General features: G+C 39.6%; 1 protein-coding gene across 1 annotated transcript; it reads right to left on the bottom strand.

Moving 5' to 3' along the window:
• Nucleotides 1-23,024, bottom strand: ngfb (nerve growth factor b (beta polypeptide)). Its single transcript, XM_023416206.2, has 3 exons — nt 22,868-23,024; nt 5,725-5,873; nt 1-2,157 (listed from the first exon to the last, which is right to left on the bottom strand). Exon 3 carries the CDS (start codon nt 2,144-2,146, stop codon nt 1,538-1,540), a length of 609 nt encoding a protein of 202 aa, XP_023271974.1. The 5' UTR covers nt 2,147-2,157; nt 5,725-5,873; nt 22,868-23,024; the 3' UTR covers nt 1-1,537.
• Nucleotides 23,025-26,449: the final 3,425 nt, after the last annotated feature.

Consider the following 26,449-nt stretch of genomic DNA (forward strand, 5'->3'; position numbering starts at 1 on the left):
TGCATGTATGTGAGTGTTTAATAAATAACAATGTCAACAATAACATTTTAACAAAAGGTTTGCTTATATCAGACCTGGGTCAAATTGTATTTCTAAAATGTGTGGGTTGCATTAGTCGACTTAGAGTGAACGGTGTGTGCTGTAGGAAAATATAATGAGTGGCAGAAACATACTATAATTATCCTTATTGTGTTGTTGCCTAAAACTTTAAGGGGCTGTCGCTCTGTGACAAGCTTCGCTGTGGTTTCTAGTTCAAGACACGCTGTCTGGCTGTCTGCGCCCGTGGTTCAGTCTAAACGCAGGTTACCGTGTCCTGTTGAAATCACCTAAAGGCCACTAGAGGTCATTGTATCTGAGGCTTAAATTTTACATCCTGCAGCGGCTGAATTGTAAGATCAAATAAATCAGTATAAATGCAGATTTCTACAGCTGAAATTGTTTTTATTTATTTCACACCTGCCTTAGTTTATTTTTGACCCCAGAAAGGAGACTGATTATGAATAAATGTATAAACTACTGTAGCAGCACAAGTCCAGTCCTGTCCCTGCAGACATGAAGTTTCTCACTAATTTAAGACATGAATTGTTTTAGTCAATTGAAGCTACATGTACAATATGATTTCCATCTGTATTCATTCATAAAGGAAATATACTTGCCTTCATCAGCTTGACTGTAAATGATAAAACACACACTGTCTCTTTCCTCAGTGGGATTTTAGTGACAATGGAGATCCAGGCAGCTCAAACCAGTCTCCTTAATTACATTTTGAAGCATCTGAATCAGCTGTGGCTGAGACGTGTTATTGGTCCCGATGAATAATTTGTTAGCTGAAGTCACATGTATAATTTGGAACAGGGGTAGTGTTGGCCTATTATTTGCACTTAATTTGAACATTTGATAGGATGTTGTTTTTCACATTTTTATTTATCACATTATTTATCACACTTTTCATCCATCTTCAGTGTCTGCATTTATAATAAATGCCTCCTCTCTGACGCACTTCACCATACCAGCAGCAGAATCTCTCTCCTGCTTCCTTATATAATCCATATTTATCAATTTCACATGGTAATTGTTACTGGAGATATACACAAATAAAATGAACTTTTGTTTGCAGAGGATAAAATGTAAGGATTTTTCTTTTACAGACACAGCAGTCAGGTGCCACTGAGCAGCTGACTTTTAACCCTTTGCAAGCTGAGCCTCTTCTAAACCACAGCTAAAACTGTCACACCGCAACAGGCCCTTAACATGTGGTGTTTCAAACTAGCTATAAGCTAACTGCACATACTATTTGACCCAGGCCTGGTGTATATACACATGCAGTCCTGATACTTTGACATATAGCCTTCCAATAATTTACTTTGTGCAGAGAGTGAGAAGTCTTTGGTGATAAGTTATGCAGAGAAGGTCACAACTGCCTGCATGTCAGCACAGCACGAGTATGTCTGTGTTATGTGCTGCACTTGACTGAGTGTGTGTGTGTGTGTGTGTGTGTGTGTGTGTGTGATGTGTGTGATGTGTGCAGGTAATGTCTTCACTGCCGCCACGACTTCCGGCTGAGCACACACACACAGGCCACGTTGATGCGTATGAGCCTCCAGGCCACCAGGTTTTTAAAGGAAGTCAGCGCTCGTACAAAAGTGTGTGAGTTGGTGCAGTAGGAGTTCCAGTGTCTCGCGTCGATCCCCAAACAGCCCGAGCCGCCTGAGCGAGCGCTGTGACACGTCGTCTCAAAGAAGTACTGCTTCTTGTTGACATTGTTGATATTCACATCTGGGAGCACTGTCACCTCGTTGCCTGAGATGTCCGTGGCCTTGGTCTTGTTGCCGACCCAGACGCTGATGCTCTCACACACCGAGTACACCCCGCGGTGCTGAGGCTGCCCTGTTCGCCTGCGGCTCCTTCTCCCGGCACCTTGCGACCCTGCCGCCGGCTCCGCATCAGGGGGCAGAGAGCTGAAGAGCACCCTGGGTGAGAGGTAGTGGCGCTTGGTGAAGAGTTTGGGGTCCACTGTGGGGATGGAGTCGGGGCTGTCGCCTGGATCCTGCTGCTGTGCCGTCGTGGCGTCACACGAGTCCCCTCTGATGGTGGCCACAGCCTGGGCACTGAAGAAGAGGAACAGGACCAGCACGGACGACCTCATGGGCACACAACCTAAGGGTGTCAGCAAGCACAGAAAACATCTGTCACTGTAGTGTAACCACATGGTGACGGGGCCTCGGACTGGTATGTTGAATACTGCAATAACTGGTTTTCTGGGCACTTGAGGGCACTGGGAACAAACTAGGAGCAGAACACTGACATGTTATCACCTTTAAAGTGATGTAGTGAACTTCTTACCAAACACTTCACATCTAGCTCATAGGGAGCAGCATTGGTATTCATTTGGAGTCAAGTTTCGAGCCATCAGTGAACGCAAGTCCAGTATTTTCTCCATTTAGCTCTGTCTTTGATCTCAACCAGCTCCTGAGGGAAACTGAACCACAACAATGAAGTTGCAGGTCAGAAAACCGACGCAATGAGCTGAAAGTTGCTGTAAAGCTCTATAGAACTGCAGGGAACTGGTAATTCTCTGTGGGTTCATTACTTTGACTGACCCCTTTCCCATCGAAGCAGTCTGGTGATCAATGCTTGAGATGAAAAATATTGATTATAGCAGCCTTTAAAAAATATTTTATTATTTTTCCCTACTTACCAAGACTCACACAGTAACGAATACAGTATTTTTTTTTATATATCTGTTGCAGTATCAAGGTACAGAAACTGCACATCCCATGGTATTACAGCCTGGAGGGAGGATGACAGAGAGAGGATTTGACTACTGGACTGGAAGTTTTGGGAGCTTCAGTTCAGAGTGTGGTTGATAATAACCAAATTAAGATGCTTTTAGCAGCTCCTCGTTACAGTAGGAAAACACGTCTTCCATAATATTAAATGTTGACGTCCTAGCCTCAACTACAGTCTATAAAAAATTCAGTGTCTGACATGTTTATAGTTTAACAAGACTTGAGCAGGACTTTTTTGGTCCACAGCACATCATCAAAGGCTGTGTCCTGACCGCAGGTTAGGTTAAGGTGAGAGATGGTTAAAGGTCCAATCATTTGAATCACAGACTTTACCTTTAAGCACAGGAGCTATTGAAAAAAACAATCCTATTTAAGTAGGTGGGACACTGCCTGAGAAGCTCAACAGAGGGCAACAATGTCCCAGTATTTGTACTGTATTTGTGTGTGTAAACAGGAAGTGGTGGAAAGTTTAATACCTAATTGAATGGTTAATTGTGAAATTGTTGACTTAATTGTATCCACAGAGAGGACAGTGAACTCTGCGCAGTGCAATGTCCTCTGCTGTCTCTGATGTTCTTATGAAGGAGGAAGGACATCTGCACTATGAGATTAGATAACGTGTCACACACAGTTAATGGTATTGTCCCTGTTTTATTTCACAGAGGATGTGACAGTACAACCAGAAATGAGCTTTTAGTCTATGGTTTTTCTTAGATGGATATTTACTTCTTATGTTCTGTATTCAGCATTGGTTGATCATGGAAGTGCTGCATTTTCATGATTTACCCTTGAATATCAAGTTGACTCCAAAGAAATCTACGATTTGATCTAAGCTCTGCAAAGCTCTTAGTTTGATCTAATTTTCAAACTGTGTTCACAGACACAAAAAAAAGAAGGAATCCATGAGTCTGTCTCTGGTTGAGAAGGAAACAACATGAATAGTATATCAGAAAAAGAGTTTAATTCCCTTTGTGGAATAGAAAAGAAGATCTGGTTTATTGTTATCCAGAGAAATAGGTGTCACATTACCCACAGGAATATAACTGACATTGTTGTGACATCCCATCAGTGTGAGACCATTTTCTTTTCATCACACCCTGGCTCCACTCCACTCTCTGTTACTGCCTTACTGGTTTGCATAAATTGACAGCCTGTGTACTGTGTTTAACACACTACAACAGGAATCACAGGCGTGTTAACACCTGTGATGGCGCTGCTGGCAGGTTGTGTCAGGTAGGTTTATTATATGCTATGATTGCCTCAGGTGTGACAGTGAGTGCTCCTGGATTCAAACTGTTGGCACAACAAATCAAAAGAAAAACACAGCTTGTACAAAGGTACATATTGTGAGCTATGATTACACTAATAAATGCTTTTGAGGCATGTCCAATTCAGTTGAGTGTCTCTCGTCGCACCTCACCACTGGGCCCTGTCTCCCTGAGTGAGGTGCATCATTTGGACATTAAAAAAAAAATCATTACTGCATCACTTTCAGGATGATTAGTATTATTGCTAAACAGCAGATCACGGCAGAGGAAGGACACACAGGAAGGTTGCTTTACCGCAGGAAGCAGGAGACGTTCACCCAGTGGATAAAAGAACTAAAACTTTTGGAGTCAAGCGTAAGGCTGATGAAAAAGAGATGAAGATGAAAGATGATGATGATGAAAAATTTTTTTTTTTTTTTAAATGAGCTTCCCCAGTGGCAGCAACTGTTTTGCAAAAGGAAGTAAGAGGATCATGATGTTGAGAAATGCAAGAGAATCACTGATGTGAGACAAAGGATAAAAATGTAGTTAATGACACAAAGTTATTGCAGTTAAATCAATTAATGCTTAAAATGCTATCTGTAGCATTTTTACTAATACTCCTTAGGGCATTCATTATTATATATGAAAAGCGAGAGAGATTTAGGTCTGCAAAAAAATCTCTTTTCACAGCAGACATTTTGATATGTAATGCTAGAGAACAGGTGATGAATAAGATTAATGATGGGTGGATTCCATCCAAGCGTGTTAGTTCCAGGGTTTTGGTATTTCCCTGCATCCTTGGCATGGCTTACTGAAACACCTAATGTTAGTAACACCTGTGTTTCCTGTGTTCAATCATCTGCAGTGAAAAATGTCACGGAAGTAAGAAATCTTCACTTTTACGCCTGCCCACATGCTAACGGACCAAAACTGTCACATTTAGCATCACAACTTTTAAATTGCTTTTAAATTTAAAAGAACTCCAGAAGTCTGGTTGAGATTAGATCCCAGATGACTGCAGTGCAGACACAGAGGGGAGCACATTTGGAGATGATACAGAATAGTGTGGTTTTAGCCATTTAGCAGCATTTGATTTGAACAATTGAAAGCATGATGCACCACTTTTCTTTTAGTTTTTTCATTGCGTGTGTCAAGGGAGAATACAGTTCACCTTTCATGCATCTTCATTGTCTGCTGGTATCAAATTCTCTTTATTATTATAAGATTTCTGTGACGTACCTCGTCCTCCAGCTGTAGAACTTCCTCCCTGCTCAAGTTAGTTTTTTGTCTCGATTACAAACAAGTCACTTATTATATTATATCTCTTTGTGTATTTATATTTGCTACCCTGGATGAGAAGTTTTCGCAGAATAACATACAACTGTGTAAAGTGTAAGGATTTGTTAAAGAATAGACAATGAATTTTTACAGCATTTATTTACTTATTTTAGGCCTAAATATACATTTTGTGAAAGGCTGTGCAAGTGCAAGTCTGTACTAAATAAAGCTTGGTCTTATTTATGACGTCATCATATAGTGAGCAACGCGTTTTTGTTTGCTGTGTTTGTGACCCAGCACAAGGTTCGACTGGTTGATGAATGTGCTGCTGCATCGATCAATAGAAACGCATGAATTGTTTGGTGCACTTCCCTCTTTTGGAGACAGTCATCCATCCATCTTTCTACCTTTTCAGTGTCTCCACGTGAACTGTAGCACCTCGGAGGCTCCTAGAGGACGTGATTAGAGCTCTCTGTGTTCCGGGCTCCTGCCATCAGGCCAGGCCGTGGCCCCCATCCAGCACAGCTCTGCCCTCCACAGCCTCCGCTCCTCTGCGCTGTTGAGAGACAAGCAGACAAAGTGTCTCAGCCCCGCTCATAAAGCCACTATAAACACATTCTTTCTGAGACTGATACAGGAAGAGAAAGTTAATATGTTATTCCCGCTCACCAGATCCTCACATACTGAACATACCAAAATAAAACAAGCAGACCTGCATAATGTAGATTATCTACTGTGGAAACGTGCACAGTAGGGTGTGTATGTATGTGTAAACTTTGCATTACAAATGTGTAAACATTTCAAGTTCAAGTTATTTGGGAACCGATAAACCGGATCATTTAGGAGTTTGTTTTTTTTTGTGCATGTCAACACTTGGTCAACACATTTTCTTAAATCGGGATTTTGCTGTTCATTGTCCTGCTCTGTTTCATGATTCCACCTGGTTTGATTTCCTACACTCAAAGTACCATGATTCATTTTTGAGCAGTGTTGAAACATGGCTACCATTACAGCTGGATAATCCATCACAGTAAAGCAGAAGTCTTAATTTTGTTTTGTCATTTTGCCCTCATGTTATGTTTCTGTGCTCAAGAGTGCTTGAGTGAAGTGTTTTCATGTCAACACACTATGTGTCTATGTGTTGTTACACTTTACTTGGTGTCAGTCACCTGAAACCCGCAGGAATTAAGCTCCCAAAAAGCTTCAAAGGCTCCAACACCAATCCCTGAAAACATCTTCCCAAACAAATTTAATAACCTTTTCATTTTTTTTTTTTTAAAGTTCAGATCTCTTTTCAAGTTACTTTCCAGTAGCAGAGGAAGTCAGAAACAGTCATTAGGATACGGCACACTTACAGGAATGTATGGTGCAATTGTAGGAATGTAAGCTAAACATAAACAGAAGTTAATGGGCTGTAAATCTAAATGACACCAGTGTACTCCTGTAAAGAATCTGCACGGGCACAGGAGGTCTTCTTGCTCGACAGCTCCTCAACAACGGCGGTCTCTGGCAGACAGGGGATTTAAACGTGTGACCTTTCACCTGCGAACGGGCTGTTTAATATAGAAGCCACCCTGATTTGGCACTTTCTGAAACGAAATGAGCAACACTGACGCTGTACTCACTCTAACCCGCTCAACCACAGCATGTGTCTGCCGTGAAGTCCAAGTGTAACATACTCTTCTTTTCTGTGGAAACTGTTGGACGAACACAGAGGTTGAATAGTTACCAAGTTGCCGGTGATAGAAAAACTTTGGAGGAACAGAGAGTCTGCTCCGGCTGTGTGTTTGTTGATGTGTGATCTCAGTAAACTCGCATGTGAACAGATCCATGACAACTGAACGAACGCCATGTGCAGATGAAACCCCTGTGATATTGTTTAAAGCTCGTATAAGTGGACCTTGTAGAAACAGTACATAACGGGTTCTACCACTGAATGGATGTTTCGGGTTCTGCCTTGCACACTGTGAATGTGTCGGACTTGAACACACCATGTACAGTATGTGTGTATTGGACTGTTGCTGAGGATTGAATGAAAAAAATGTAAAAATGAAAGAAAACAAAAGTTGGGATTTAAGTAAACCTTGAGTTGGGATTGTTTTGTCAAACTATTATACAATTTGTATCAGGATACAAGAGAATAAAATGTTGTTAAACTCTCTTAATGTCTTGCATATTCTAGTACAAAGGTCAGATCCGTCCTGAGCCCACAACATACCTGACATTTTGGGTAAATCACAACCAAGAATGATGCCACAGAGACATAAATAACAACTGTTTGAATCTTTATTTGATCTTGATTGTGACTCTCTTTGATTAGTTTCATTAAAAACTGAAAATTCAGAAATTTTTAGGAAACATGATCTACTCACGCTGATGCTGGCAGCTGGGCCATTTGGAGATTTAATATGCAATACCACAGGATGCACCATAGATCAACTGAATTACAGCAGCAGAAAAATACACATACTCATGTCATGTAGCCTGTAATATGTTATTAAAGATGTGGAGAAAAACAAGGTGTGAAATCCTAAAAATGAAACAATTCATTTGTCCTATCATTTTTGCTGCTGTTCAACAGGAACATTATTGAATATTATTGAACATATCATGAAAAAGAGAGATTGTGTTAGTAGAAAATAAGTTAGTCTCAGTTATTATGAGGCTCTGATTTTGACTGGCGACACACAGCTCTAACAGCTACTCAGTGGTTAAGACACATACAGTCAGCAGTCCCGTTCTGTGGTGAGAGGAGAATGGCAACATTCAGTCAAACTACTAGGTGGGCTACAAATATGCACATACCAGCGCTGTACAACATTAGTGCGCACTGGGGCATCTCACATCGCACTACTCATCGAGCCTTGAAGCAGATGGGCAGCAGCACACGTCCACCTGATGACTGAAGAGTGGAAATATGTTGCTTGGTCCGATAATGGACGTGGTGCCACAGTAAAGGAAATGGTATTTCTTGGCACAGCTAAGGTCCCTCATGGCTTAGGGTTAGTAATTATTAAATTCTTTCAGCTGGATAATGTTACCATGTCATGTTACTTTGGATTTGACTTGAAAAAAAGTCTTAACACTTCCCAGACCTAACCCAATAAAACACAGTTGGAGTGGTGTTGAGCAGGATGTTTGTAGGACAGTGTGCCAGTGATAACACTGCAGGAAAGGTTGTTGAATCAGCATGAATAAAATACCTGTGGAGCAATTCCACAATCATGTTGGTGGGATAATTCTGGTTGTTCTGGGGTCATATCTTTTTATTTGGGACAAAAGTTGAAAAGTACAGCAAAACCTACTAACCTATTATTTAAATGTCTTTCTCATTCATATATGTACATGGTAGCTTATCCCTGTTGTTTCTTCTTTGTGTCTGGACTCGTGCTTCTTTTTACAGCTTTAACAGTTAATTAAAGTGGGATTAATAAAGTTTTATTGATTTCACATAGATATATAATAGAAATAGAAATTTAGTGGAGAAGAAGTACTAATTAGGCTAACATGAATACCCAAGTGAAGTACCTCAAAGTACAGTACTTTAAATTTACTTTGTTACTTTCCACCACTGTTTTTATCAAATGAGTGTGTCCTTGTCAAAAGAAAGTGAACAAACGTCAAACGTCACGATTACAGATCAATTTACATCCAGATTCTGAGTCAGCGTCAAAGGAATTGAGCAACAATTCTGTGTTTTATGAATTCAATTTTCAGTGACAAAGTGTTGTGAATGTGATTTGTGCCTCAGAGTGGCATCATCAACACAGCAACGGCTGCTAAGTCGGTGTATCGTATCGTAATGGATATCTTAGTATTTCAAACCATTTGCCATAGAGACCAAGAAAGAAGAACAAGTAGTTAGCACCTCATTTCCATGTCTTGTGACACAGTCGATTACTTTATTTTATATGAAAAATTCCTCCAATGGAAATGGACTAAAAAGAAACCACACATACAACAATTACAATAAAATGATATTTGGACAGCTATATTGATTCATTACATGTGCTGAAGAACAGTAAAGCAATAAAAGCAGTAGAAACTTGTAAAGCCTTAATATTTTTTCCTTTTATAGCCTATCTTTGTTTTGTTTCATGGTAGCCCTATGCATATAGCTTGGTTTTCACCTTTTGAAATATATATATTTTTTACAATTTTTGTTTCATTATCCTTGTTTATATGTTGCATTTCTTTCCTTTCCTTATATTTCATTAATTTTATTTGTATGTATTGTCAGTATTTTACTATGTATCTTATTTCAGAAGTTATGATTGGTCGGGCAGGCGGGAAATAATTGCGGTCACATGTTGAGACCGTCATATCCGGTGACGCAAGCGTGTGATTTCGCATTCAAGCAAACAAAACAAAGAAAACAAAAAACAATTAACTCAGGTGTTTCTCGGTGGAGGAAGATTGAGCATACCATTAAAAGAAAACTTTTAAAATCACACACTTTCCCACATGTTCACTCTCAAACTAATTTACAAACTTTTGCCTCAGCGATCGTTGCTGGGGTAACACCTCAACTGCTAGCCGTCGTCATGTCACTTTATGAGGTCATAAACGCCACATATTGTACTCTCTTATCAGCAGTCGGCCACACATGGACACCTCAAGCCGGGATAGCAGAGTTGTGGGACCCTCTGACAAGTTACTTCCCCCCCTACTGAGATGCCGAGGCCCACTGCTGCACCTCAACACAGGAAGTAAGTAGCCAATTAGCTAATGTGCTGATCTGTGAGCGAGTGTTTGTATGCTTAGCAGTTAGCTTGATTAAAGGCTTCCCTGGCTGTTTGGTGGCCTGGTGTTCTCACGTGCTGCTCTCGTTTACCTGTGTGAGCACTTGCATTCTTCATTGTGAATTAATGTGAGCGTTGATTTGATTATTTAATGCTGTCATACTGTTTATTTATAAATACTCTGTTTAGGAGTATGAATATTGATGTTTTAGTATTATCGGCTGAGTTGGTTTTTTGCAGCATTTCCTCTTTGGTTGTTGATATTGTTCTGGGACATTTCCTGTTGGAAACCAGGTGTGCAGAGATTGTCAGGCCAATATTGTTTATTGGCTTTAGAGGTGTAAAAATGAATGTGTGTGCCACATAACACACAAGCATATGATTACTTGCTTGGATAACCTTCATATTTTGTCAACACACTTAATATATTGCTGGCTGTAACTTCTTTGTATTCTTGCCATCATAATTACTTTAAACTGCTGAACTCTTGTCAACCTGAAGCTTACTTTTGCTGCGTCTTCAGCTTTAACTCGACAGTGCCGAAGTGGAACAGTAAACATTTCGTCTTAATTGGCTGTCTGCCCCAACCTTGAGTTTTTTGTTATGTTAATATGCGTTGTAGTTATAGTTGTGTCTGCGCCTGCTGCTGCATATCGGTGGACAGATTGTATTTTTTTTTTTTACCTGTTACTGCAGGAAATACACAGGTACAAATAATAATATTCATGATGGTTATGTTCCATTCAAATGTCTCAATAAACCATACCACTGAGCCAGCATGCAAAATACCAAAGTCTTGGGGTTGGGGAACCTAAATGAAACGAAGACATGGTTGTTATTAGGAAAATGTGGTTTCGCTGCTATTGCATATCAAACTGTCTGCTTTGAAAATGGCCTAATCCGGGGAGTATAATCCCTTACAGTAGCTGGACATGCTTTGATGAGGAATGTCCACATGCCTTAAGGTATTGTAGAAGATGCTTACTGGATTATGTGCCTCATGTTGGAAAGGCCTGCCAGGGAATATGTTTTTGAGCCATGTTTCATTCTTATTCCAAATTCCTATTTCCCCATTGTACACTTTATATAACAGCGGCTGTCTGTCTCTGTATCTAACGAGGTTCTGGGGCTGAAGATAAGTCGAATGATCTATCAGTCGACTAGTCAATTGACAGTTTCTGTTTCTGCCACTATTTTAAATGATTGGACATTTGAGTCATTTTTCAAACTAAAATGTCAAATATTATCTGGTTCAAGCATTTCAAATTAATCACTTGGTCTATATCATGTCAGTGAAAAAGTCCAACCCACTTTCTCAGAGTCCAAGGTCATGTCTGCAAATGTCTCAAATGATCAATCGATTGTCAAAATATTTTTCTATTGTTCAGCTCGTTTAATGGACTGTTTGTTGCAGCTCTATAATAGCTACTTGGAGCCCTACTTTGCAATATTTTGGTGTAGTTGTCCTAGTCTCTTGCTCTGCTACTGTATGCTGTAGGCATTCTGGATGTCATAATACTGTAAAACTGTTTATTCTAGTGCTGGCAAAGAGACCGTTCAGTACTACTAACTCGTATACTCGACTTGGCTGCTGCTGATACTAGCTCTCGTACAGATCATGACCCGCACATACCAAACTGCAGCCTGTACACCGAAGAATTCAGAAGTAGCTGCTTGGGATCTTAGAGGCTCGCCGGATTTGTTCATGTACCGGAGTGACGCTAGACTCCGCGCTTGTTAGCCTGTGGACTTTCCTCCTGATTCCTGCTGCCTGTGGACTGTGGACGGACTCTCCTCTGCAGTTTGGTTACACAACTTTTAGCGCTTGTTACTGTTGATTTAAATATTTGAATAATCCACAGGTTATTATTTCCTATTTGTACTATTGTCACAATACAACAACGTAGATTGGTAGGGTTTTGTTTATTATATAACCTGCTATGGTTTCAGATATGCTCTGAAGGAAGACAAAACAGTTTCTTCACTTGTTGGCATGAATTAACTGAATCAGCAAGCCAGTTAGTTATGTGGTCTGTTAGTCCTGAATGGAAAGGCCACCCACAACCACTGACCTACAACTCATTAGCTCTAATGGAGGCAGTTTAATGAACCCCGTCTGGGTTGACTGACACGCAGCCCAGCGTGGCTCACAATCCAGTCTGCAGACCAGGGACAATCCCCCTCCCCTCTAGGGGAAAAAAAGGCAGTGGCTTCATTCATATGGTAAAAGTCACACAGTCCCTGTAGAAACCTGATCCACTGAGGCTGGCTCTCGCTCAAAGAGGGAGGGAGGTGCAGGTGACTTTATCTGAAAGCCACCAGTGGGCTTTGAATGACATGCCGCTCATTATGTTGCTGCGGTCATTCGTGCAAAACTGCTCACCGGGTTGAAGTGTAGCTTTGTGCTGAATCGAAGTCATCAAACTCAGAAGTAAAACCTGGAGATCTAACGTATGAAGTTCATGAATACTTACCTAGTGATGATAGGACCTAGAATGTTCTTTCCTTCCTTCTTTCTTTCTTTCTTTCTTTCTTTCTTTCTTTCTTTCTTTCTTTCTTTCTTTCTTCAAAAATCAGTTACTTTTGCTGTAGTTTTGATAGGTTTATTGAAATTTACCAACCTGGCCACAATGACTCTTAAAAATACACATTTTTCAACTGTTATGTAAGTCATTAAAATTTCATGCAAACATCATTATTTAATTTTGTTAAATGTCCATAAATTCTGCTATAAAGATTATTCTCCATATTGAAGGCAATGTTTATCAAAGCTATGTGAAATAAATTTGACGGATGACATGTAGTGGATGGCTTGTGCAGAATTTCATCCATTTATCAGAGGAATTTGTAAAGCATACGTTTTATCATTATCAATCGATAGGGACTATTTTATTTTATCTTTAATGTTTTTCCACAGTCTTGATTGAAAGTTTACACCTTTGCAGAATGATCATATGTTATCTAAAGAGCAGACCTAATTACGGAAACAGTTTTACTGATGGCGGGTTTATAGCAAATGTTATTGTAGGTTATTTCAACAATAGATTCAGATTCATTGGGGATATTCTGAACAAATGCTAGAAATTCTCAACCATTTTTCTCCTTTGTGACTAAATTGCCAGACTGTCACCATATTGCCGCTTGCCACTATAATTAGACTTTAGTTACTGGCAGAGCATTTCAGCCTCTGCAATTGTTACAGTAATGTCCTGTTTCTTGGGCCATTCACATCTTAATTGATGGATGAGAATCCCTCAATTAACCGTGCATGCAGCTCTGCTGTGGTGTTTTCATAGATACACAAGGAGCAACAGGAAGATACAGCAATGATAATGTCTAAACATCTCTGAGCTTGAACGATGTTTTCCGTCAAAGGTAAACAGGGCATAATTTTGTTGCTATGGCAACTGTACAGTATATTCCTTCCTGAGGCAATTTTTTACAAGCCACGTCGATTAGGTACACAGGAGGAGGTGCTGTTAAAATGAGAGGGGGGGAAAAAAGCATTGAGAGGCATGGAAAAGAGAAAAGGCAGTGGCACTTTAGAGTTACACACTGCTTATGTGCAGCCGTTCTGTTTTACTACAAAATAAAGGAAGGGTTTAAAACACACAGTGAGGCCTGTTCCTGATTAATGAATTCACTTCTTGACTATGGTCCAGCACAAAAAGGTGAATGATAGTTCAGCTCTTGTCCTCTCATTGATACTCCCCTTGGAGAAATGATGTTCTACAGATCTTGCATCAGGCTGCCCTCAGTGTATTCAAATTGGAGTCTGTTTGACAACGGCCTGAACGCACCCACACACCAACATGCAGCGCAGCATTAGCAGGTGAAAGCTGGCAGTGGGATAAAGACAGTGAGACACTATGAATTTGTGTGAACGATAAACTGCAGAGACGTCTGTCCTTGCGGGTCGTAGTGTTCAGTTAAATCTTCAAGTGTGCTGTTTTGACCTTTTTAAAATACTGGAAAAAAAAACCTTGGTGGAAGCAGAAAAAAAACTGCCTTACTGAGTGATAAACTACAACAGGCAGCAGCTTTGCTTCAGGATGAAGTCACTAAATGTCAGTTAAGATCCATTTCGGAAATTTCCAGTAAACACAATCTCCTCCTTCAGATTAAGATGAATCGTTTCCAGTTTTTGAACAATATTAAGAAATATCACCTTTACGCCAGAGATTCAGACAAACTTTTTGCCCATGTTTATTTTCCTCAGTCAAAATGTAAAAAGAAACTGACCACAGAATGGAAACTGACATATTTTTAAAGCCCAGTTTTAAGGAGACAATCAAAAACCACCACAATATGATGAACAGAGTAAATGCTGATCTTAAAAAATAATTGAATTCGCTTCCTTTAAAAAAAAAAAAAAGTCTTTAGATGATATTAAAGGCTCTTTCAGCATTGTCTTAAATCATTTTTCCTTGTCTTTTATTTGTGTGGTTGGGGGCTGTTGGAAGATTTTATACATCTGTAATCCAACACTGGGTTGTACATGCAGGAGCCTGTTTAATCCTTTTCTACAGAGCTTCAGTCAGTGCCTCCAGACTCACTACTAACACTGTTGCTACTGCTAGCTACAGTAGCTAGGAAGCTAAAATATGTAACACTAGGGATTATTTATATGCTGTACAGCTGGAAACCATTGACAAAAATGTGATATAAAGGTCATGGACTTGATAATAATTGTAAGCACTGTTCTCCCTGGATTCCCAGCAGTCTCCAGTATGACCGTGAAAAAGGTAAAGCTCAGATGTAATTTAGTGAATACTACAGAAGCTCTGGATGTAAGTATCGTGTTACATCCAGAGCTTCTGTAGTGTTCAGTAAATTACATCTGAGCTTTACCTTTGTGTTGGAATCATGCTTACATGTGCTATTGGACACTGAACATTGCTGTGTTCAAGGACACACATGCAACACATTTAAGGTTATTGTACATGTAAGATTTGCGCCATTGCATACCTGCCTCAGCTTGTCCATGAGTTGTAGGGAAGTGAAATGTCTTATTTTGTCTTTTGGCAACTAGTCAAAGGATATGCGTTAAGAAGAAGATAATAGCATGCAAGCTCATAATTTCCCATTTTTCCCTGACACCGCTGTCCTGTTGCATCTAGTTGAGGCAATTTTCTGTTTTACCACTCAGACAACTATGTGGGAAATCATTTCAAACACAATATGACCTTTGGTTAAGAAACAGGGCCTCTGCTGGCAGTCGGTCGTGATTTAAGGCAGATGTGTGAAAGTCTGTCTGGCTCTTAGACCACATCACGTTCAAACTGAGACCGAACGGACTCGAGCCAAAGAGCAGATCAGGGAGGGCCAGTCAGTCAGCAAATGCTCAAAGATGGGAGAGATTCAAACTTTTTTCATCCAAAGCTTTTAGTGATGCAACAAATAGAAACTTCAGAGTTATCACTGAGAACAGACGCTCTGATTGCAACATCTGGATGACAATAGCAGCCTATTGTTTATGTGCCCTGCGTCAGGGTACACACTCTGCAGAAATTATAATGTAGCTTTGTTATTTTGTATTTATAAGCTAAGTAGTTCCCACAAAAGGACTTAGAACATATTTCCTGTTGACCAATGAGATTATGCAGCAGATCAAAAATCTGTACTGTATGCACACTCACTCACGCAACAAAATTGAATGAACTTCATGATGTCAAAGATAAGTGAAAACAGCTTGTGTCATAAAGTGTACAACATCTTTCTTTATATCGGACAAACCCAACAGCCTGAAATATAATCAGCGACTGAGACAGAAATGACCACATGAGAACGGTAAATGGCAGATTTTAACAAGGACAGTTTCATTCCTCACTGATGGTTGTGTTTGGTCTCAGTGCGCTGAGGAAACGCAGCTGACCCCAGTCTCTATACACAGTGTAACTAAACACAACAGACTCAGCGGAGAAACAGGCTCCACTCAAGTACTCCAAATTAGTTAAATAAACTCGTCCATCAATGACTCCAGAGAGACAGAGTATGCGTGTTGTTCTCCGTTTTCATCATCCATTGGCACACACTCAACAACGCAGCGGAAGTTTAGTTTGTGCAGTTTGCTCAAACCTTGACAGACCTCTAGTTGCCTGAGATGAACTGTACAGTACATTATCGTCAAGTCTACTTGTGATTTAACTTTGGCCCAGTTAAGAGCTGAGCAGCCACAGTGACCTGGAGCTGTCTCAAATGCAATTGTAACCCCACTGATTTTTTCAGGATTACAGCCAATTACAATTAATAGAGGATGCTACAACGGCAAATGCCAGATCAGATATGGCTTTCAGCGCTTGGACGGAATAGCTGCTTTGATTCCTCCATTTACTTAAGGAAATTGTTTGGCCAGACCTTTGCATCCCCCCGTGTCCACACTTGGCTGTTGTTTAGTCTATTACTGTTAAGTCTTACCAATAACAATCATCCAGATCCTTTTAAAGACAGAGTGCCAGACACATCTTTTTTACGTTTCAGGAATTCGGCTGAAAAACACAGTCCAACTATTTTTTCAGTAGAAATAAGAGGGACCCAGCTGTTTAGTCCTGTTTGTGTCTGTCAGCAGTATTACTAAGGAGCGCCAGCTCTAACACACTCAGATTGTATGTTGGTTTGAGTAGCTATGTTATTCTGAAAACACAATATATTCAGAGTATTAACCAAGCCCCCAGCAGTCCATATGGTGGTCTGTGAGATATTGAGTTGTGGTCTGTTGTGTTTGTGGTGACTTTTCTTCTGTGTGTCACTCAATATTTTTTATTAAACTGTTGTATTCATTTTCTCCAAATGAAAACCAGGATGCAGAGGGGCCAAAGTGGCTTGTAGTGACTCTTTATAGAAGAAGCCGTATTTGTATTTGCAGTAAAAGCACCACATATTGGCTTTGGGCTTTGTGAATTGTCAACCCTCCTTAGCTGAAGAATTTCAAGTCTCCAAATATGAGGCGGTACGAAGTTGTAGTGTAAACTATCGCTATCGTTTAGCCACCTTGTGGAAAAGGAACTCCCTTTTCCTTTTCTGGCTTTTGTTTCCACCTTTTGCTTTGACATTTTGTGGTGAAGTCTGTCCAGATTGATTGTTTAAAGTCTCGGTCCACCGAGCGTGTCATATATCTGCACCTTTTTATGGCCAATCAGACGGCTTCTCACATACACTCTGACACCTTTGTGGCTCTTTTACTGCAGCCTCTGTTTTCGTCACTGCAGTTTTTTCTGTATCCCTACATTATGGTTACGCCTTCTCCAAATAAATTCGCCCCTGCTGTTATGGAGGGTAAATAAAGTGACGCCACTGACGCGGCCGTGTGTATGTAAAAATGCATACGTGGTGCTGTGTTTGACGTTTTCTGTTTCTGCAGATTTGACTGTTTGTATCCTGTCACTTTTAGTGGTCATGTGGGCTTTTGCCTTATTTGGTTTTAGTGGCTCAAATAAAAAAGAGGATTCCTTTAAACAATTAGTCTGTCCTTTGTACCTGTGACAGGTGACGGGCTCACACAAATTACAACCTTAAAAGTGGAGCTGCCATAGAGACTACAAATCTGGATACTGGACAAGCCCATTGATCTGTGTTCACAGTTAAAGCAATCATCATCAGTATCAAGTTTGCATTGCAACACTTATTTAAATAAAAAAGTAACTATATACTTAAAAAATAAAACATCGGTCATTTATATTTCAAAAGCAAGTTTCCCATCTCAATATGATTTGACTGTTTCTGAGAGTTACAGATGTTGGGTTACAGGGTTGAGTTGTAGTTGGCGTGCTGGACGAGAGTGAGTCACAGTTCACACTCTGTGTGTGTGGCCTTATTGTAACTCGCACTCTGCGATGGTGAGGCACTCCTGCTTGCAGGATCACTTCACTGGAGAGAGGCATCTGTTGTCCCACATATATTCACTTTTACACTTTTTTTAAAATATATATGCCATTTTTATATTCTTTTTTTTATAGTTATAATTACATTATTAATATTAATTAAAAGGTTGAACTTGAACCAATCAACTGCATTGATGTCAAATGTGATATCAGAGGAGAATGTCCCCCCGAGTTACTAAGACAGATGACAGTGTCTGCCATTGCACAGCAGTAGGTTTAACTATATTTTTCTTTTTCATTCATGTTTTGTGAGTGAGGACCGTGTTCGTTGAACTGTGCCTGAGGCTGTAAGAGATGATGGGACATGTCTGCCATGGAAGGATGATGCTAATACAATTATATGTGAAGGCTGGCTAATCAGCTTTAATCCCAGTGAGGGGAGGAATAACACGAGCCTCTATAATAGTAGGCAATTACAGTTCTGCTTATTTGGGGGGCAGGAGAAGAGGAAAATTATCAAAATATTCATGTTGTGTATTATTATCTCTAAACATAGTAAGACATATAAGCAGTTGAGCAGTAAGAAGTCAGTGCACATAGTCTTAGATTAGACACTTTTTACAGTGATTTTCCAGGAGTTTTTAGGTGGAAAATAGTAAATTCTTTCACTCATTTTTCACTTAAGCACTTATCCCACTGTACTTGTCAGCTGCTCACCATAAAACTGTCAGGAAAATGTGTGTTCGCCTTCATCAATATTTATTAGGTCCTCTCTAGCCCAGGGATCACCGTCCTTGAGATTTGTTTAACAAAATTGTAAGTGTATAACTGCACATCCCTGAGATTGGAGCCTTAATGTCTCTGATTTCCTGCTTTCTTTCACATGCTTTTGATGGTAAGGTGCAGCCCCTCTTCACTTGCTTCATAAATTAATGGCATAGTTTTGATTAAAATATTCTTTTATGCACGGCCAGCAAAAGATGGATTCTAACAGAAGCCATGAAGTAACCATTGCAGGTCATTGCACAGAGCAAAGCCATTATTTCCAATGGAGAGAGCCATGGCAGCTAGCAGTGGCCTGAATTTCCACCTGGTTTTGCTGCCCAAGATCAACTAAACTGAAACTTTGAAGTCCTTCACAATGTGCAGCAGCGACACGAGGAAAAGTTCATTCAGTGCCGTTAAGTTATGAAGTCTGTAGCATCCAACTTAGCAGATCCAAAAGGATCAATTGTTTGTGTATATGAGTTGCTCTTCTTTAGCCTTATTTTCTGATATCTTACTGAATGCCTGTCGCTGTGTTGATGAGGCTGGTGATCCTCATATGTTCATATCGAAGTGGCGAAAGAGTTAAATAAGCTAAAAACTGAATGTATAACAGGTGAATGTAGCTATAAAACACACAGTGACGTACTCAGGAAACCGATACGCTGCTGTTAGCATTTAAACACCCCTATGTTGAGGCTCGTTGTTGATAACAACAACAAATGTTAACCACCAAATGTAAATTTTGTTGCTTGATAGAAGTTCTTCTAACTCTAGAGCAACTTTTTACCTCAGCGAAGTTTGTATGTCAGAAGGATTACACAAAAACTACTGAACTGATTTGCACCACACTTGGTGGAGGGATGGGGCTTCGGCCAGGGAAAAGCTCATTTAATTTGGTGCAGATCCAGTTAAAGGGGCGTATCCAGGAATTTTATTTTTAATCACTTTCCTTAACATTGCATTGTGAGATAGGGCAGTTTTTGACACTTTGTCAATTTCTCAGGAAACAATGATGTATGGTGTTGGGATCCATGTCTTTGTAAAATTTTGTGCAGATCCAGATGATAATCCGGATCAATGTTTGGCCTTGGCAGAGATATGCATGTACTGAGTGCCTTTCCAGTTTGTCAATAGTTCAGTTTGAAACATTGGAAGGTAGGACTGGACCTCATTACATCTCCAACAAAGCACAGCACAACAAAGCTAAAGAGAAACAGTCAGGTGTCTCTGTCAATTAAATGAAAAGAACAGCAGGAGTATCACACAACTCTGAATGCATTTGTATGTTTATCACATCTCCTTGCTACAATGGATGTTTCTCCTCCTCTCCTCTTTGGTTTATAGCTAGTTTGGAAAAATGTATCAGTGACTGTCCAGTATGTGGACGGATGTTTCTGTGGTGCGCTCACTCCACTCAGATGGACCATACCGCCTCTGTAACCTTTCCTAAGAGCCTGAGCCTGGACTGCCAGACCCTGTTCATCCACCTGTGGAACAGATTGTCCAGCAATGAGGAATTACAGCTGGTGTGCAGGAAATCCTCACTGATATACATTGTTGCTCTGCATACCAGAAAGAGATGGAAAAAGACTGAGAAAGCTCCACTCCACATTTTTACCATCTTCCACTGCAACACCTTTCAGACTGAGTCTAAGACGGAATATGTCACGCACTGTTCACAAAAATGTGAACGATGTTAGAATGTGAACAGATCTGGTAAATGGAGCATAGTTACAGTGTGTGGTCTTATGTTCAGTTAGTTTGCAGCCGAATAGAAAAGTCAGTTTTGGGTTGGATTAGCGCTGGAAGTCGTATAGTGTTCCAGCTGTCCGCCGTCAGAAACGTACAAAATACTGTTTCAGGAATTTGAGGAAGTAAAGAAGGTATGTAGAGTTCAACATACATATGATTAACTCTTTTTTTGCTTGGCAGTTTTACTGTTTATTACTAGGTCAAGGAGAGTGTTTGGACTACTGCTGAAAGATTTTGTTGATTAATCAATTAAGCGATTGGCTTTTGCTTAGGACAGGGTGATATAATTTCAAATCAATATCATGTTTATTTCAACATTTTAAATTTGGAGTAGTGAGGACACCAGACATAAACGTGGCAAAGTGATGGGTTTTTAAAACTAAAACGTATGAGTGTTCAGTGTTTGCGCTCGTGTCATCCATATCAAAGACATGAACTTGTGATGGAAATTTTCCTCTCTTTGACATTTTATTGACTAAACAATTGATCATTTAATTTTAAAAGATAATCAAGAGATTAACCGATAATTAAACCAATTGTAGCTTGTTGATCTAATGTAAACTCGACAGAGTTTATGCCACAACAGTCCCGCAACCGGAGATTCAGAAAGACGAGCCAGATGAGGACAAGCCATGGGGAAAACACCCTCCAAAGATCCTCCACCTTAATGAGCACCTTAGTTAGGGAGGTTCAGACATACTGAATTACTCCATGTTTAAATCATCAACGACATGTATCATAGCCGAGACACACAGAAGCAGGCATGTAGTCAAATAATAAATCGTATAATTTATAGCATAATATTATGTTATTTTCTGATCTCTCATTTTAGTTGCAGCTGTCATGTTTCTGGCATTTGACGAAATGTATCTTCAAGCTTTATTTGAACTTTATAGTCTTCGCTTGGCAATGAGTGACTCGATTTTATGGTGCCTTCAAATGTGGTTGCGTTTATTGCAATAAGTAGGAGAGTCCATATGAATTGAATTGTTGTAAAACTTGTGCATTAGGAAGAAGAAATGATCAGAGACTTTAGTTTTTTACGGGTGTGGCCTGTGGAGGGTAACTAGCTTCATTGTCTACATTCATTTTCCTTGGTTTAAATACAGAACAATCGAGTCATGTAGCGCCACTGTTTGCTGTTAGCTTTAGCCGAGCCAGTGCGAGTTTAACCGCAGCTGCCAAGCGTACTGTGTGCTCATGACCGCAAGTTCCCTTAGACGGGAGCATTTAGTATTGATGGCTAGTTCAAAGATGCCTCTAAAGACAAGATGACAAACTCCACCCCTTGTCGTGTAGAGTAAAACCAACCTTGAAATGAAGCTGCCATTGGTGAAGGTGAACAGAAAAACTTTTGACCAACCACAGATACCATCAGAAAGATCTTGAGGAAACAAACACTGCAATCTGCTTTTGTTATTTCCTGCCATGTCCTTTACTAATGAAAAGTACCTGAGACCAACATCCTACCGAGAGCCCAGCCCCCTCTGATTTCATCACTCTGACTTCATCACTCTCATTGTCAATGTAAACTGACCGCTGCTTCTATTGTTTGAGTGCGGAGAAGACTCTCTATTGATAAAGCGCTCTATTTTTCATGCCAGTTGATCACAACCATATGGTTTGATGTATGTATGATGTCTGTAAACTCACTACATACTTGGAAACTAGTGACCACTGTATCCCAGCAAACATTTAGAAAAGAATTTGAGTGATTTTTCTCAATGTAGAAATGTGACCAAACAAAAGAGTGAAAAATAAGATGAAAATACAATCAGATGTGTCCAAAACAAACCATATGCACATTTAAAGGTCTATTTGAAAAAGAGCCATTTATCAAAAATAGCATAGCAAGTCCTCTCGGGTATAATCACCTGCTATTATGTCTAGAATGTAATAATTTGTTTCACTCTGTGGCAAACATAATTTGAGAAAACTACCCTGCAGCTAGCTCCTTGTTTCCAACCCAACATACCATACAAATACAAAAACTCTGCAGGAATATTTTCTTCAGCCCGAGGAGACGAGTGCAGGTCTGATCGGTGCTATTGTAACCTGATGAGCCCGAGGCTAAGCTTCAGCAGTTTCTAAGGGGATGGAGGAGATGATCAGCCCCCCGACCGGTCTGATCTTCAACCCTAAACCCTCACGAGCAGTCTGACACGTAACAATTTAATTAAAATGATCATAACTTACAGAAACAGGAAATGTAAAAGTGTCTCAGAAGTTTCAGAACAGTGGAACACCTTACCTTGATAAACATTTTCTTCCTAACCTTGTTAAAGAGGTTTGTTTTACCTTGAAAGCTGCACATCTAAAGCTATTCATTATTTAAAAAAAAAAAACAAACCCTCTTTCCTTTGTCTTTCAATTTGTTTAATAGAATAGACTTTGTTGCTTTGCATTTTATACAGTAGTAAGTTAGTGTGGATCCATGCAGTGTATGTAAAAGTAAAATAAATTTCTACCTCTGCAAAAGCTCTGTTTTCTCCCCACTGACGTAAGACTCCTGAGGATTCCTGAAATATATTCCGGTTTGTGTCTAATTCCACGAGATGCCAGGGAGGGGAAGAACAAATTCTTTGTCAATTATCCCAAACAGTCCTTTCTGAGTCTTGCACTTGTTTGAAAATTGTTCTGAAAGTAAGTGAGAAGTGTCCCAGAGGCTGCAGGCTCGGTCTGACCGTGGACTGCTGCAGGTCCTAGTGCCTGCCTCTGTGTGAGCCGCCAGCAAGGGTTGATCATTCACTTGATTATATGTTTCAGTATGGTAGTTTACACTCAGAGAAATTTCCATGAAGCAAATCAGTACAGTACTGCTATTACTATTATTATAGTTACTGCTGTAACTACTACTATCTACTAAAACAGATAGAGGTGGGGATTATTTCTTTCTTTCTCTCTCAAAGTCCTTTTCCCACATATTAAGTCATGCTTGCAGTGTGTCAGTCAGTTGGTCAACCACTGTAGTCCAGACTGGAATATCTCAACTATTGGTTGTCTTGCCATGACATTTTGTACAGGAATTGATGGTCCCCAGTTGAATCTTAAAGACTTTGATAAGTTGACATATTTGTTTTTAGTGAAATATTTCTATTATCTGGATATAAGTGGCGCCCAGAGTACTTTCATTTAACCGATGACATATCTGTAAATCTACAAACATTCATTGTTCCCAGAGGATGAATCCTACTGACCCTGGTGATCCCCTGGCTTATCTTCTAGCACCACCATGAGGTTCACGTTTGTTGTTTTGAGTGAAATGTCTCAACAACTGTTGGATTGATTGCTGTGTAATTCAATCCAGACATTCAGGTTCCCCTCAGGATGAATGCTAAACACCAGCATTACCATTGTGAGCGTGTTAGCATGTTGGTGTTAGCATTTAGCTCAAAGCACTTGTTATCTTCTACTTGGAGTGTGACGAACCCCTTAGTACAGTTTATACTTTTTTCCAGTTTTCTATGCTTGTAATTTATAACATATAAACACTGATTCAACTCTCTGTTTGTTCATAGTAACATTATCAAATTGTAAAAAAGATAATTTTTTCATTGCTTGAAATTTTCTATAGTAACTTGCACCCTACATTTATTTTACTATGTGCACTGAACTTCTTTCAAACACACTTTGAACTGAACTACACAGAACTGAACATTTCTAGTAAAGCCCGATTTTATAGGCGAATATCAGCCTATCACAGATAGATCGGTATTGGGACATATATTTTCCAATATGCGCTGATATGAATAATTTTATCAAGAAGCAATAATGCAGTGGAAATGCTCGGTTAAGTCAAGCTATATAGGCAGCATTTTATGCATATTTGATCCTTTGTTTGTTTTAATTCAAGTTCAAGTTTTTTTTAAATGTTTTTCATATATAGTAATTTATTTTAATATAGTTACTTTATTTAATTCCCAGTGAGGTTTACCGTTTCAGTGCACTGATGTCATTTTGGACAATTAAGTTTATTGTTAAACTGTAAAATATCCTGCTTTCATTACATATCTTATTCAGAAGTGTTTATATATATATATATATCGATATTTATTTTACTCCCTCATATTCGTATCGGCATCAGCCCCAAAAATCCAAGATCGGCTGGGTTTACTTCATTATCCATCTATGGAAGGTCCAAAGGTGGCCTTTATCAGGTTATGTAGCTATAATCTGATTATGTTGTATGCATTTAAAAAAAAAAAAAAAAAAGAGAGGAAAAAAAAGCAGATTTTTTTCTGTCTCTTTACGATTTCCCCAAATTCCCAAAAGTATACATGTCTCATAAATGTTAGCCAGTTCACTGTTTATATTTTGGTTTCTTCCTGTCAAAACAGAAGCACATGTTTATGAGATCACCGTCCATGAGTTTAATCAGTTCCACAGATCAGTGCTTTTTGAAGAGTTTTTCATTACACACACAGTATTTGGCTGATACTGTAGTCAGCATTGCTGAATATGAACTCTGATGCTTGTGTTTCTATGACACTAAAAGGAGATTCACAACATCTTGCTAACCAGGAATTTGAGAATTCATTCATTTATTCATTTACATTTCTCCTCAGTTATTGCATGCGTTTGAATTCCCCCATTTGTTAAATTAGTGAAATCCAACTGACGTAATTGTCGACACCAGCTCTGACATGGGATAGAGTTACACAGTGCATCTGTGTTTGAAGCTCTGAGAGGGTGTTTGAGTGAAATGTCCTAATATTTCAAGAGGAGATTTTGAGCTTAGAGGTGAGACAGCATAAACTAATCCAGGTGCACAAGTATGTGACTGTGAGTGTGTTTGCATGGATCTCTCTCTCTCATCTCACCCTCACAACAGGTTTAACTCAAGGTCACTTGATTGTTTGTGTTTGAAGTTTTTTTTCTTTGTCCTTTCTCATAAATAAGATAATAGTTGATTTTTTTTTATTTTTTTTAAATAAGGGCTTCAGTGTGTTCATATTTATGTCAGCACTAGTCTCCAACATCTGGATCCTAATAAGAACATATGGAAGCAAAATCTGCTTACCATATTACATGAGTATTACACCCTGGCTTCGGCACGGCTGGTATTTTTAAGACTGGTCATGGTCATGTTTTGAAAAGCTGCCCTCTCTAGATTTGTGATCTTTTTTTGGTGGGAGCCTCTTCATAGCTTCTCTAGCCTACATAATGGATTAGACCCAATTTGTCATCTCTGAACATTACAGTTATGGGAATCTGAATGGCCAGACTCCCATGGATGATGAGTTACATCAGTGGTTTCTTCCTGCTTTGGCACTGCAGGGCTTTGGGGATTTGAAACCTGGCCTCCCGCTGATCTCCTGTAAAAGTCATTTGCAGGAGCCCATTTAGTCACTCAAGCCAGACCAGACTCTTCTGCTGTTTACCACAGATTTTGGACATACTTAGACATGACCGGAAATAAACTTAGAGGAGGGAGTTAAAGTAGCTGAGGAGGAAACATAAGTCACACATTTTTTGGGGGGGGGGGTGGATACAATCGACTTTACACTTGCACTTTTTATATGCTGTGTTTAACCTGACAGGTTGCATGAGGGCAACACATTACAAGAAAGCTCATTTCATTGTTTGTTTTGGTATGTCTAACATCTCGTGCGAACACAAAATGGTTTTGAAATTTGGCAGTTTCACACAGACAGTCCCTGCATGGGAAACTATGTGTGTACATTTTATTGGGCTTTATGAGCCTTTCTTAGTCCAGTAACTGTGCTGTTGTGTGAAGGTCAGCATGAGATCTACTGCTCATTATTACTTTATCTTATAATCAATGTAATTTGAGAATCCAGATCTGTTCTTATATAATGGGATTCAGGCCGGTCATGTAATGATACGCTGTTTTATTGGTGGGGGATAAGCTGTTCAAAGGGTGCACAGTAAATGACAGGAAGAGCCTTATGGTTCATGTTTGCAGTATCTCCAGTGGGGAGATGTTGAAGGATGATTGGCAAAAAGGAAGTGATCTTTCTCTTATTTCATCCTCTGTTCTCATTGTGAAATTTAATTTTAGGGGAGCATGACATGCGCATAGTAAAAAA

The sequence above is a fragment of the Seriola lalandi genome, unplaced genomic scaffold (genome assembly GCF_002814215.2).
Source record: "Seriola lalandi dorsalis isolate HSWRI2012SDOR001 ecotype SW California unplaced genomic scaffold, Sedor1 jcf7180002054561, whole genome shotgun sequence".
NCBI lineage: Eukaryota > Metazoa > Chordata > Actinopteri > Carangiformes > Carangidae > Seriola > Seriola lalandi.